The sequence below is a fragment of the Mytilus trossulus genome, chromosome 6 (assembly GCF_036588685.1).
Source record: "Mytilus trossulus isolate FHL-02 chromosome 6, PNRI_Mtr1.1.1.hap1, whole genome shotgun sequence".
NCBI classification, from domain to species: domain Eukaryota; kingdom Metazoa; phylum Mollusca; class Bivalvia; order Mytilida; family Mytilidae; genus Mytilus; species Mytilus trossulus.
The window spans coordinates 33,606,273-33,621,848 of NC_086378.1; the positions used below are offsets into that span (position 1 = coordinate 33,606,273).

Here is a 15,576-nt window from a genome sequence, read left to right on the forward strand (position 1 = left end):
GTAGTGCTGAAAGTGGTATTAAACACTAACCAGGTTATTGAACTACTAAGAACTTCCATTAGAACAAAACGATGTGTGTTTATGTAAGTTAATCAGGTTTAAGGATCGTTTCGATTCCTAAAAATCCTTCAGGATACTTTGTTCTCCTATAGATAATGTTACACCTTTTATAGAATAAAACTAACATAAAAATTGTATGGGATGTTTTCCACAGCAGAACTTTCCATTATAAAATTACTCCTGTAAGATTCAAATTTTTCATTTAAAAGAAATACCTAATCCCATCGGAAACATCCAAAAATTGGGAAAATAAATCCTTATGGATAAAAGTAAATCAACACTTCAGAAATAAAAGTGGCGAAAGAAAAAAATGGAGATCAGAACAAAATCAAAAGGTCTCTCCTCAGAACAGTGAGATGACCTTTATATTGTCTGTCAAGTTCACCTGTCAAAAGATAGAACATATTTAAGAAATATTTTAATAGTGGCCTTTATATGAATTTACTTTTACAGTACTATTCTTTTAATATCGCCATATATTTGAAATTAAAAATTGTCACTCATAACGATACAAGGATAGCAATTGTTATAGAGATAAACATTTCTATGAGTATAAAGGCATAATATGTCAAAGACAGATAATATAAATCAGATATAGATTGAATGGGTTATCAACTTAAGTTAGCACCATTTATTTTAACTTTTATTAACTTAAAAAACAAACTCTTTTAAATACAAATTGCAACTTTTGCTTTTTATTTAAATGATTTCTTTAATTACAATTAGTTATAAGTATATACTAATCAATGGTTTATGCAAACATATTAGACTTGTATTTTTCTTAATTGAATATGCATAAGGCTTCTAAAATGAGTTTTGTCGATGCATTATCTAAATCCTTGGTAAAGGTTTGTTATTGTACGTTCATATTATGTTAAAAGTAAAATCTCTGTAAACAACGGTGAAGGGAACGTCCTTTGCATCCTTTAATATTAAAAAGTATGTATGCATAAACTTCTAATGGGACAGCAAACTAAAAACAAAATAATAAAATCATATTTGGATAGTAACACCTTTTCTTTTTAGAAGATATCATGATATCTTTAAAATTAGACCATCGTATATGCAATTTGTCAAACCGTTAATCTTCGAAAGTCTGTAAATACTGTGAACAAAAAAAAATGTGTGAAATTGTTCGCTGTGTTTCTGTAATGGTTGACGGTTAATTGTAGTGTGTCTTTGAATATTCTCTATTTAACATATTAAAGAATAAAACATTCAATATTACCCGTAATGATGTATCCAAAGGATCCATCCCAGCTTCTTCAATTAGCCATTTCACGACCTTGAAATGTCCGAAATTAGCAGCCAGGTGCAATGATGTGTATCCACCCTACATACAATAAAACAACACTCATGTAAGCCTTTGAATTATTTAAGTCAAAATCAGAATACAGGCAAGTTCTCTAATTTTGATTTTTTTTATAAATAATGTTTTCTCAAATTTACATCAAATCTTGTGTGATAAGCTGTTTTGGTTATAAATATATATTACATGAATCACTGGTTAAAACAGAATGAAGGAGTTTTTATATTTACATTGGTATTCTACATAACCAATAATATAATCCGAACACTTGTTTGATGTCCATATAACCTTTCTAATTAGCAACATGATTTTGTGTAAATACGGTATAAAAGAACCTATGATCAGACTGAGGAGAAGATATAAAATTTTACAAAACTCCTAAAATATTAAAGTAAGATTCATTTAAAATGCAGTTCATTACCCTACACTTATAACATGTAGTTCTAATATTTAAACGTGCGTGTTGAGGAAGGAAAAATCTAATTTCATCAAAACCTAAACTGACCGTTAGACTATAATAACAAATAACGGTGAAGTTTGATGTTAATCAAGCAATGTTTCTCAATATACGGTATGACGTGTTTGCGACGGACAGACGGATGGACGGATGGGCAGTCATTTTTATACATGTACCATAATACGTTCCGTCGAAATTTGATGGGCATAAAAAAACCGGTGTAATAAGTTCAGTTCCAGAAAACTCACGCGTACGACCTTGTACAAAATTTAAGCTGTTAATGTGTGGCCTTTGTTTTAACTGTTGACCAAATGAATTTACCAAATCCAAAAGTTTACTTTTTTATTTGAGTCCTTGTGATATAAGATGTCAGTTTTTTAATGAATATTGTGTTTTTCCCTTTTGTACCAGATCATTCTGAGACTAATAATGTTAGGGACATAATAATTAAGAACCAACATCTTATTTCACACATTTCATAACAAAAACATCCAACATATTTGTTCACACATGTTTTTGTGTTTTGTTCATAAAAAATTATATTTGTATAGAAATAAATATTTTACAATCATGTATATATCAAAAATACACGTGGTCCAAAAACGACGAGAAACCAATCGACAATCGACAATCTGTTTGGTTTTCGCGTCTGTGCGTCTCTGAGTAAGATCTAGTGGACTTATATCTGACGTCTGATAATTGGCTAGGAGTAAAATAGGGCGTAAACCTCTATCTCCGTTATCATTGATCTTTTTTATTAATGATATTTTTTATAATATAACTGTTCCAAATAATGAATATATAGTGAACCTAAATGGACTTTTTATCTATTTGATACTTTTTCAACATTTACTTGACAAACTATCAAAATAATGTAGAACATGGAACATAGAAGTAAACACTAATAAAACTAAAGAAGTTGTGTTCAGAAATGGATGGCAACTTGTAAATATTTATTTCATACATATTTAAATAGAACTTTAAATCGTAAATACCTACGTTTACCTTGGAACGTTGCTACACTTTAACGAGGAATTAAACGTGTTGCTATTTGTTTTCGTTGGACGAGTTGGGTATACCTATACATGTATGTTTTGAGAGAAAAATTAGTCTTAGAGGTATTGGTTACGTATTGTTATATATAAACCAGCTTTTGTGATAATAATTCATAGTCCTTTATGTTCCATCTTGGGGGCACGAACAGTGCAATAAGCCATAGTCCTTTATATTCTATCTTTGTGATACGAACAGTGCAATAACCCATACGAATACCAATAATAATACGAAAGTTTTATTTTGATTTGGTTCACATATAACAATACAAATATAAGATAACATAGATTATATTAAAACACAGAACATGCAGATAAGTTATATAAACATCAAATTATTTCAAATGCATACAAAACAGCGCAAGCATATTGAATAACATGCAAAGCATCACTAAATACACATCTTCACATGCAAAAACTGAAGCATAACTAAATATTTCAGTACACATTAAAAATTAAGCACAAATAAAGATATAACACACAAAAGTCATGTAAAATTTAAGGCAAAATACAAACATGCCCATAGTCCTTTATATTTCTATAAATAGACTAATGTAAACTCTCGCTCGTGGATTACTCTGTTTTAAAGAGATTTAAACAAAACTAGAAAGGAAACAAACAAAATTTTACAACAACCAATTTATGTCGAACCTGGAAGCTCGACATAGGGTTAGTAATCCTGCTTCATCGGCGGCGGCAGCGTTAACTAATATATATTTTATAAGATGGAAGACATGGACTTTTTTATACTTTGTATATGGATGCCTCATGTTACGAAGTTTCCGTCAGTCACATGTCCAATGTCCTTGACCTCATTTTCATGGTTCAGTGACTACTTTAAAAAAAAGTTAAAATTTTTTGTAATGTTAAATGCTCTCTTATTATAAGAAATAGGATAACTGTGTTTTGGTATGTTCGTACCTTGCAAGGTCTTCATGCCCATCAGAAAGTCTTTACTTGACCTCAACTTAGTGCTCTGTGTTAAAATTTTGGGTTTTGGTCTGTTTTTCTTAAACTTTAAGCAACAGGTCAACTATATTTGTTGTATGGAAGAATTAGTAGCTGTACATACCTGCCTGGCATGGTTCATCTGACCTTGACCTCATTTTCATGGTTCATTGGTTAATTTTTTTTATTTTCTTGGTTAATGTTAAGATTATGTGACAGTTGTAATAAAGCTTTATATTTAAGACTACATTGTATCAACATTATATCAATGATTAGTAAAGAAGGCGAGACATTCCAGCGTGTGCACTCTTGTTATCATATATGTTTGTGAACTCGAAAGGTGATGATACATAAACATGTGCATAAATATACGAAAATGAGATATGATAGCAGAACAGACAACTTTCCATCAAAGTCACAATTTATAAATTAACCCATCATAGGTCAAATTAATGCCATCAACACGGAGCCATAGCTCACACCGAACAGCATACTATAAAGGGCCCAAAAATTACTTTGATAGAACAATTGAAAAGAGAAAACCAAATGGTATAATCTATATAAAAAAAAAAAACATTTATGAACCATACCAACAAACGACAACTACTTAACATCAGATTCCAGGTACTTTTGTCTATCGTTTCAAGGTTGTAAGTATAGATCTTGTTTCCATTATTCGTTGTCGAAACATCACATACTACGTCTCGATATAAACAATGAGATAAACGAAAAATTTGTGGCTATCTAAAAAGTTACTTAAGAGCAATCGAAATTTTGAAGATTTATAAATGGCGATAGATTGACGCATTGCTTATGTTTTCATTAGTAAAAACTGCGCTCCTTAGTTATGATAGGCATTTGTTTGACCTTCCATATACTTTCCTACTGTAACCTTAAGACAGACAAAGGCCATAGATTTTAACAGTTGGTGTGTGGTTATTTTCTGACAAGAACACGATATATAGGATTCACACCGAATACTTGCTGGCTAAAATAACATGTATAGATTGTCACTTGACGTTACATAAACAACAATTTGAACCATTAACTTTACAATAGTCCTTAATATGCATGTAATACTTGGTTAACATTATGCAGCCATAAATTACAATTATCGCTCCTAAAAGTCTTAATATAACAGGAAAAACAGTAATAAAATCGTTATTTCGAAACTCTTATGAAACATGTCCTGTCTATTGAACTGTGAAAAAAAAATACATTCCAAATGCAGAAAATAGAAATGTTGACTGAAAAATCGGCGATGTTGGAATCTTTGCATGTAGATGTCATGTATGTTTCTTGGTTATTTTTCAAATTCATTGGCTGAAATTGATAAGTTAAAGTTCTTTGCGTTGCAAGTGATTGAGAGATAAAACAATTGTAAGGGAACCTAGTGTCTAGTCTTGTTTTGCGGTTAGTCGGAGGCTCAACAAATTTAGGGTAACAATTATTTAAAATGTTCCTCTGGATGCTATCTTTTGATTGTAAGAAGCTTATATCCAAGTTTGGTAAAACTCAAGGATTGTTTTGAATCTTATACATGTTTTAAATACTTTACATGCAGATTGTATGATAAGTTAACGTGAATGAAAAAAGTCTCAGATAAGGGATGATTAGTACAAGAAACAGTATTATTGAGAAATAAAGCACTTTAATCATCATTACAGGACGGGGAAACAGTATTACAATTGGCATCTCAGAAAGGATACTTTGAGTTATTTATCTATCAGCGGGTAATATAGAACCACACACACGACCAATCATACCTCGCTTCAGTTTTCTAATGATCGTGTTTAGTCTATAAGAATCGAAATAACTCATAGAAACCATAGATGTGTTGTAAATGTCGATGAATTTTTTTTTAAGTATATTTTTAGCGTCCATTGGCAAAAGATAGAGATCAGATTATCTATGCCGAGAACATATCAATGTGATTTACATTTGAAATCGGAAGTACCGATGTTCTGTTTTGATTTAAACGGTATTGCTGTCAGAACGATTGTAGACTCATGTAAAATGCTTACAAAACGGCTCAATTTTAACATTTAAACTTTTAACATCGCTCCGTCATCGATATACACTGTATCTAATTGCACATGTTCTACACGTGCCTAACTGAATGTCCATTAGTTTATTGATTGGTTGTTTGATTCATATAATGAAGTAATTTAGTTTTCTTGTGTTCACCATTTTAAGTCCTTTTAGATTTGAATACATTAACGAAAAATGCTCCTAACCTTGAGAGTGCAGTAATCTAAAACTTAACACAAACATAATGCAAAAATGTTACCTTTGCTGTTTTAACCATGGGATCCATTCCTTTTTCTTCTATCAGCCATTTTGTAAACTCAAAGTTTCCGCTCTGAGCTGCCAAATGTAATACTGTTTCCCCTTCCTGTAATGATGATTAAAGTTTTATATTTCTCAATAATACTGTTTCTTGTTCTAATCATCAATTATCTGAGTACAAGAGGATGTGTGTCTATGTTGGTTTAACTAGATGTTTGCAACATTTTATGTCATTGAACAGCCAATATGACAAAACAGAATGTCCATATCAAATCCTTTACGAATCGAAAAAAATCCCAAAGGATATAATTATTCCCGGAGTTTTATCTCTTTTATGATAAAAAAAAATAAACAGCAGCGCCACGATTCTATTTCAAATATAATTATATTATCAATCTGTACAAATGAAGAGAACGACGTGCAATCATTGTAAATTCTTTTCGTAATCTCCGGAATTTTCAAAACACTGTTATTGTTTACCCAAACTGTACAACCTGAATATTTTAGAAATAATGTTTTCTCAAATTTACATCAAATCTTGTGTGATAAGCTGTAACTGTTTTGGTTATAAATATATATCACATGAATCACTGATCAAAACAGAATGAAGGAGTTTTTACATTTACATTGGTATTCTACATAACCAATAATATAATCCGAACACTTGTTTGATGTCCATATAACCTTTCTAATTAGCAACATGATTTTGTGTAAATACGGTATAAAAGAACCTATAATCAGACTGAGGAGAAGATATATATTTTTACAAAGGTTATGGCTTCCCTGTCACATCAATTTGTTTTCTTTGTTTCTTTTATATGCATCAGACAATAATGGTATTAATCCATTTTGTAATATCACAATAAAACTTGTGTCACTAGGTTGACGCTTTCGTATAAACATTTTAAACAAAATAGACATCAAACTATTCAGAGGTCAAAAGAGAACAAAATCTCGACTGTCATTCCGTATCCCTAGAAATAAAGATCGTGAAAGAACATGAAATGGTAGTCAAACAATGCAATCATATAGTGAACGATCTGGCTACGCTTCGTGGGTGTAAAAAATATAATTCAACTTCTAAACGTTTTATGAATCACTATTTTTCGGAATTTGTCAAAGAACTTTGAAATAACGACAAAAAATTACTTGTATTTCGATTTCGATTTTAACGTATGAAAGCAAACTAAAGCAAAGTAAAGGTATTTCTATCATACTGTTACACGATAGCCATGCATTAATTGTATTGTATCGAATGTAGGGTGATTGGTTACCAGCGCAAACTATTACATATCGATGATCACTTAGTTGATCGAAGGGTTCAATGTAAAATATTAAAGTAAGATTCATTTAAAATACAGTTCATTACCCTACACTTATAACATGTAGCTCTAATATTTAAACGTTCGTGTTGAGTAAGGTAAAGACTAACCTTAATTTACATTGTTTTGTTCGGCTTAGCTGACAGGGTGAGCGTTTGTCGGCAATATGCTAAATTATGACTACCAGAAGACATTGTTTCGAACAGGGGCCGATCTTAAATACATGTTTTACAATTTTACTCAAAAATAGTGTTTGATTGTAGGAAACATGTGAATGTCAGTGATATTATGATGTGATGAAATACATGCGGCTGTTTTCTGAAACATGCTTTGATGTCGGGTTTAAGGAATGCTCTGCTTTTAATAATACAATCTTTCCTCTTGATTGCATATCATGTAATATTGTTCGTTGAAATATGATCATTATTTGTCTACGTAACTCTTTTTCGACACAAGAAAGATTTATTCATTTTTTTTGTTACTTTCATTAAATAAAATGTCCTAATCGTATTCGTTAATTGTCTTTATGAAACTTTTGAGTTCATGTTTGCAAACAGTACGGATGTGAATAAAGGATAAAATACATTATGGAAACTAATTCCTCTGGGGTGTAGTATACACTGATATTTTATCCTAATGCTCTCTTTTGATAATTTACACTCGGAAAGAGCATTGTGCACTTCTTGTGCAATTAAATATATACAGCTACTAAAGTATAGTAGGGGATATTAGGTTTGTATTTTATTTGGGGAAGGGGTTACTGTTCCCAGGCAATACTAATTAGAGTATTTGTAGTATAATTCATTTTACTGATTTATTACAACTGTCCTTTAGTTTTCTTACCCATCAAGTTTAATAAATATAATTCATCTGAAAAAGGTCCACAACTCTGGAAGGAAAAATCAAAATTTCCCCCCAAAATATACAGAGTATATGACAATCATTAAAAACAAAAGTGTAAAGTTTGAATTTATTTTCATAGTGATAAAATCTTTAATTTTGGATTTGATATCCTCTCAATATAACATAAATCACCTTTTTCATACTATTCTGTTATATTACTATCTTACCACGATAAACACATATTCTTCAAAGATATCTTGATATAATTTCGAGCCATCTTTTCGTACTATTTATTCGCCTTACTATGCTATTTTGTCAGAATACTATATCATACTTATACTTCTTTGAACGACGTATAGCTATAATAGTAATACTTAAAAAGAATATGAAAAGTTTATTTTTTTGTTTATGTAGAAGTTAATAAGTTCGAGGTGAATATATATAGAATGTGAAAAATTGACTCTTCCTTCTTATTCGAAAATAGTCCACAACTCTGGTAGGAAAATTCTTAATTCATCAAAAGCTATACAGACCGTTAGACTATCATAACAAATAACGATGAAGTTTGATGTTAATCAAGCAATGTTTTCTCAATATACGGTATGCCATGTTTACGACGGACAGACGGATGGACGAATGGACTGACATTTTTATACCATAATACGTTCCGTCAAAATTTGATGGGCATAACATAAACCGGAGTAATAGGTTCAGTTCCAGTAAACTCACGCGTAAGACCTTGTACAAATGTAAGCTGTTAATGTGTGGCTTTTGTTTTAACAGTTGACTAAATGAATTTACCAAATCCAAAAGTTTACCTTGTGATATAAGATGTCTGGTTTTTTTAATAAATATTGTGTGTTTTCCCTTTGGTAGCAGATCATTCTGAGACTGTTAATGTTAGGGACATAAGAATTAAGAACCAACATTGTATTTCACACATTTCATAACAAAAAAAACAACATATTTTTTCACATGTTTTTGTGTTTTGTTCATAAAAGTTATGTTTGTATACAAATATATATTTTACAATCATGTATCTATTGAAAATACACGTGGTCCAAAGACGAAGAGAAACCAATCGACAATCGACAATCTTTTTGGTTTTCGCGTCTGTGCGTCTCTGAGTAAGATCTAGTGGACTTCTATCTGACGTCTGATAATTGGATAGGAGTAAAATAGGGTGAAAACCTCTATCTCCGTTATCATTCATCTTTTTTTATTAATGATATTTTTGATAATATAACTGTTCCAAATAATGAAGATATAGTGAACCTAAATGGACTTTTTAATCTATTTGATACTTTTTCAACATTTACTTGACAAACTATCAAAATAATGTAGAACATGGAACTTAGAAGTTAACACTAATAAAACTCAAGAAGTTGTGTTCAGAAATGGATGGCAACTTGTAAATAATGGTTTCATATATATTTAAATAGAACTTTCTATCGCAAATTCCTACGTTTACATTAGAACGTTGCTTCACTTTAACGAGGAATTAAACGTCTGGCTATTAGTTTTCTTTGGACGAGTTGGGTCATATACCTATACATGTATGCTTTGAGAGAACAATTAGTCTTAGAGGTATTGGTTACGTATTGTTATATATTAACCAGCGTTTGTGATAATAATTCATAGTCCTATTTATTCCATCTTGGGGGTACGAACAGTGCAATAAGCCATTGTCCTTTATATTCCATCTTTGTGATACGAACAGTGCAATAACCCATACGAATACCAATAAGAATACGAAAGTTTGACTTTGATTTGGTTCACATATAACAATACAAATATAAGATTACATAGATTATATTAAAACACAGAACATGCAGATAAGTTATATAAACATCAAATTATTTCAAATGCATACAAAACAGCGCAAGCATATTGAATAACATGCAAACACTGAAGCATAACTAAATATTTCAGCACACATGAAAAATTAAGCACAAATAAAGATATAACACACAAAAGTCATGTAAAATTTAAGGCAAAATACAAACATGACATGCCCATTGTCCTTTATATTTCTATAATTAGACTAATGTAAACTCTCGCTCGTGGATTACTCTGTTTTAAAGAGATTTGAACAAAACTAGAAAGGAAACAAACAAAATTTTACAACAACCAATTTATGTCGAACCTGGAAGCTCGACATAGGGTTAGTAATCCTGCTTCATCGACGGCGGCAGCGTTAACTAACTTCTTAAAAGTTTTATATTTTAGAAGATGGAAGACATGGACTTTTTTTTATACTTTGTATATGGATGCCTCATGTTACGACGTTTCCGTCAGTCACATGTCCAATGTCCTTGACCTCATTTTCATGGTTCAGTGACTACTTTAAAAAAAAAGTTAAGATTTTTTGTAATGTTAAATGCTCTCTTATTATAAGAAATAGGATAACTGTGTTTTGGTATGTTCGTACCTTGCAAAGTCTTCATGCCCGTAAAGTCTTCACTTGACCTCGACTTAGTGCTCTGTGTTAAAATGTTGGGTTTTGGTCTGTTTTTCTTAAACTTTAAGCAACAGGTCAACTATATTTGTTGTATGGAAGAATTAGTAGCTGTACATACCTGCCTGGCATGGTTCATCTGACCTTGACCTCATTTTCATGGTTCATTGGTTATTTTTTTTATTTTCTTGGTTAATGTTAAGATTATGTGACAGTTGTAATAAAGCTTTATATTTAAGACTACATTGTATCAACATTATATCAATGATTAGTAAAGAAGGCGAGACATTCCAGCGTGTGCACTCTTGTTATCATATATGTTTGTGAACTCGAAAGGTGATGATACATAAACATGTGCATAAATATACGAAAATGAGATATGATAGCAGAACAGACAACTTTCCATCAAAGTCACAATTTATAAATTAACCCATCATAGGTCAAATTAATGCCATCAACACGGAGCCATAGCTCACACCGAACAGCATACTATAAAGGGCCCAATAATTACTTTGATAGAACAATTCAAAGGAGAAAACCAAATGGTATAATCTATATAAAAAAAACAAGAAACGAGAAACACTTATGAACCATACCAACAAACGACAACTACTTAACATCAGATTCCAGGTACTTTTATCTATCGTTTCAAGGTTGTAAGTATAGATCTTGTTTCCATTATTCGTTGTCGAAACATCACATACTACGTCTCGATATAAACAATGAGATAAACGAAAAATTTGTGGCTATCTAAAAAGTTACTTAAGAGCAATCGAAATTTTGAAGATTTATAAATGGCGATAGATTGACGCATTGCTTATGTTTTCATTAGTAAAAACTGCGCTCCTTAGTTATGATAGGCATTTGTTTGACCTTCCATATACTTTCCTACTGTAACCTTAAGACAGACAAAGGCCATAGATTTTAACAGTTGGTGTGTGGTTATTTTCTGACAAGAACACGATATATAGGATTCACACCGAATACTTGCTGGCTAAAATAACATGTATAGATTGTCACTTGACGTTACATAAACAACAATTTGAACCATTAACTTTACAATAGTCCTTAATATGCATGTAATACTTGGTTAACATTATGCAGCCATAAATTACAATTATCGCTCCTAAAAGTCTTAATATAACAGGAAAAACAGTAATAAAATCGTTATTTCGAAACTCTTATGAAACATGTCCTGTCTATTGAACTGTGAAAAAAAAATACATTCCAAATGCAGAAAATAGAAATGTTGACTGAAAAATCGGCGATGTTGGAATCTTTGCATGTAGATGTCATGTATGTTTCTTGGTTATTTTTCAAATTCATTGGCTGAAATTGATAAGTTAAAGTTCTTTGCGTTGCAAGTGATTGAGAGATAAAACAATTGTAAGGGAACCTAGTGTCTAGTCTTGTTTTGCGGTTAGTCGGAGGCTCAACAAATTTAGGGTAACAATTATTTAAAATGTTCCTCTGGATGCTATCTTTTGATTGTAAGAAGCTTATATCCAAGTTTGGTAAAACTCAAGGATTGTTTTGAATCTTATACATGTTTTAAATACTTTACATGCAGATTGTATGATAAGTTAACGTGAATGAAAAAAGTCTCAGATAAGGGATGATTAGTACAAGAAACAGTATTATTGAGAAATAAAGCACTTTAATCATCATTACAGGACGGGGAAACAGTATTACAATTGGCATCTCAGAAAGGATACTTTGAGTTATTTATCTATCAGCGGGTAATATAGAACCACACACACGACCAATCATACCTCGCTTCAGTTTTCTAATGATCGTGTTTAGTCTATAAGAATCGAAATAACTCATAGAAACCATAGATGTGTTGTAAATGTCGATGAATTTTTTTTTAAGTATATTTTTAGCGTCCATTGGCAAAAGATAGAGATCAGATTATCTATGCCGAGAACATATCAATGTGATTTACATTTGAAATCGGAAGTACCGATCTTCTGTTTTGATTTAAACGGTATTGCTGTCAGAACGATTGTAGACTCATGTAAAATGCTTACAAAACGGCTCAATTTTAACATTTAAACTTTTAACATCGCTCCGTCATCGATATACACTGTATCTAATTGCACATGTTCTACACGTGCCTAACTGAATGTCCATTAGTTTATTGATTGGTTGTTTGATTCATATAATGAAGTAATTTAGTTTTCTTGTGTTCACCATTTTAAGTCCTTTTAGATTTGAATACATTAACGAAAAATGCTCCTAACCTTGAGAGTGCAGTAATCTAAAACTTAACACAAACATAATGCAAAAATGTTACCTTTGCTGTTTTAACCATGGGATCCATTCCTTTTTCTTCTATCAGCCATTTTGTAAACTCAAAGTTTCCGCTCTGAGCTGCCAAATGTAATACTGTTTCCCCTTCCTGTAATGATGATTAAAGTTTTATATTTCTCAATAATACTGTTTCTTGTTCTAATCATCAATTATCTGAGTACAAGAGGATGTGTGTCTATGTTGGTTTAACTAGATGTTTGCAACATTTTATGTCATTGAACAGCCAATATGACAAAACAGAATGTCCATATCAAATCCTTTACGAATCGAAAAAAATCCCAAAGGATATAATTATTCCCGGAGTTTTATCTCTTTTATGATAAAAAAAAATAAACAGCAGCGCCACGATTCTATTTCAAATATAATTATATTATCAATCTGTACAAATGAAGAGAACGACGTGCAATCATTGTAAATTCTTTTCGTAATCTCCGGAATTTTCAAAACACTGTTATTGTTTACCCAAACTGTACAACCTGAATATTTTAGAAATAATGTTTTCTCAAATTTACATCAAATCTTGTGTGATAAGCTGTAACTGTTTTGGTTATAAATATATATCACATGAATCACTGATCAAAACAGAATGAAGGAGTTTTTACATTTACATTGGTATTCTACATAACCAATAATATAATCCGAACACTTGTTTGATGTCCATATAACCTTTCTAATTAGCAACATGATTTTGTGTAAATACGGTATAAAAGAACCTATAATCAGACTGAGGAGAAGATATATATTTTTACAAAGGTTATGGCTTCCCTGTCACATCAATTTGTTTTCTTTGTTTCTTTTATATGCATCAGACAATAATGGTATTAATCCATTTTGTAATATCACAATAAAACTTGTGTCACTAGGTTGACGCTTTCGTATAAACATTTTAAACAAAATAGACATCAAACTATTCAGAGGTCAAAAGAGAACAAAATCTCGACTGTCATTCCGTATCCCTAGAAATAAAGATCGTGAAAGAACATGAAATGGTAGTCAAACAATGCAATCATATAGTGAACGATCTGGCTACGCTTCGTGGGTGTAAAAAATATAATTCAACTTCTAAACGTTTTATGAATCACTATTTTTCGGAATTTGTCAAAGAACTTTGAAATAACGACAAAAAATTACTTGTATTTCGATTTCGATTTTAACGTATGAAAGCAAACTAAAGCAAAGTAAAGGTATTTCTATCATACTGTTACACGATAGCCATGCATTAATTGTATTGTATCGAATGTAGGGTGATTGGTTACCAGCGCAAACTATTACATATCGATGATCACTTAGTTGATCGAAGGGTTCAATGTAAAATATTAAAGTAAGATTCATTTAAAATACAGTTCATTACCCTACACTTATAACATGTAGCTCTAATATTTAAACGTTCGTGTTGAGTAAGGTAAAGACTAACCTTAATTTACATTGTTTTGTTCGGCTTAGCTGACAGGGTGAGCGTTTGTCGGCAATATGCTAAATTATGACTACCAGAAGACATTGTTTCGAACAGGGGCCGATCTTAAATACATGTTTTACAATTTTACTCAAAAATAGTGTTTGATTGTAGGAAACATGTGAATGTCATTGATATTATGATGTGATGAAATACATGCGGCTGTTTTCTGAAACATGCTTTGATGTCGGGTTTAAGGAATGCTCTGCTTTTAATAATACAATCTTTCCTCTTGATTGCATATCATGTAATATTGTTCGTTGAAATATGATCATTATTTGTCTACGTAACTCTTTTTCGACACAAGAAAGATTTATTCATTTTTTTTGTTACTTTCATTAAATAAAATGTCCTAATCGTATTCGTTAATTGTCTTTATGAAACTTTTGAGTTCATGTTTGCAAACAGTACGGATGTGAATAAAGGATAAAATACATTATGGAAACTAATTCCTCTGGGGTGTAGTATACACTGATATTTTATCCTAATGCTCTCTTTTGATAATTTACACTCGGAAAGAGCATTGTGCACTTCTTGTGCAATTAAATATATACAGCTACTAAAGTATAGTAGGGGATATTAGGTTTGTATTTTATTTGGGGAAGGGGTTACTGTTCCCAGGCAATGCTAATTAGAGTATTTGTAGTATAATTCATTTTACTGATTTATTACAACTGTCCTTTAGTTTTCTTACCCATCAAGTTTAATAAATATAATTCATCTGAAAAAGGTCCACAACTCTGGAAGGAAAAATCAAAATTTCCCCCCAAAATATACAGAGTATATGACAATCATTAAAAACAAAAGTGTAAAGTTTGAATTTATTTTCATAGTGATAAAATCTTTAATTTTGGATTTGATATCCTCTCAATATAACATAAATCACCTTTTTCATACTATTCTGTTATATTACTATCTTACCACGATAAACACATATTCTTCAAAGATATCTTGATATAATTTCGAGCCATCTTTTCGTACTATTTATTCGCCTTACTATGCTATTTTGTCAGAATACTATATCATACTAATACTTCTTTGAACGACGTATAGCTATAATAGTAATACTTAA

General features: G+C 31.0%; 1 protein-coding gene across 1 annotated transcript in view; it reads right to left on the reverse strand.

Annotated features, from left to right (window-relative positions):
- Positions 1–403: 403 nt before the first annotated feature.
- The window catches only part of LOC134722513 (putative ankyrin repeat protein RF_0381), a 21,795-nt gene continuing 6,622 nt past the window's right edge, over positions 404–15,576 (reverse strand). Inside the window, exons 2-5 of the mRNA XM_063586133.1 lie at positions 13,035–13,139; positions 6,117–6,221; positions 1,289–1,393; positions 404–445 (exon numbers count right to left, since the gene is read on the reverse strand). Of these exons, the coding sequence (XP_063442203.1) occupies positions 404–445; positions 1,289–1,393; positions 6,117–6,221; positions 13,035–13,139 (357 nt within the window). The remainder of the gene's footprint in view (positions 446–1,288; positions 1,394–6,116; positions 6,222–13,034; positions 13,140–15,576) is intronic.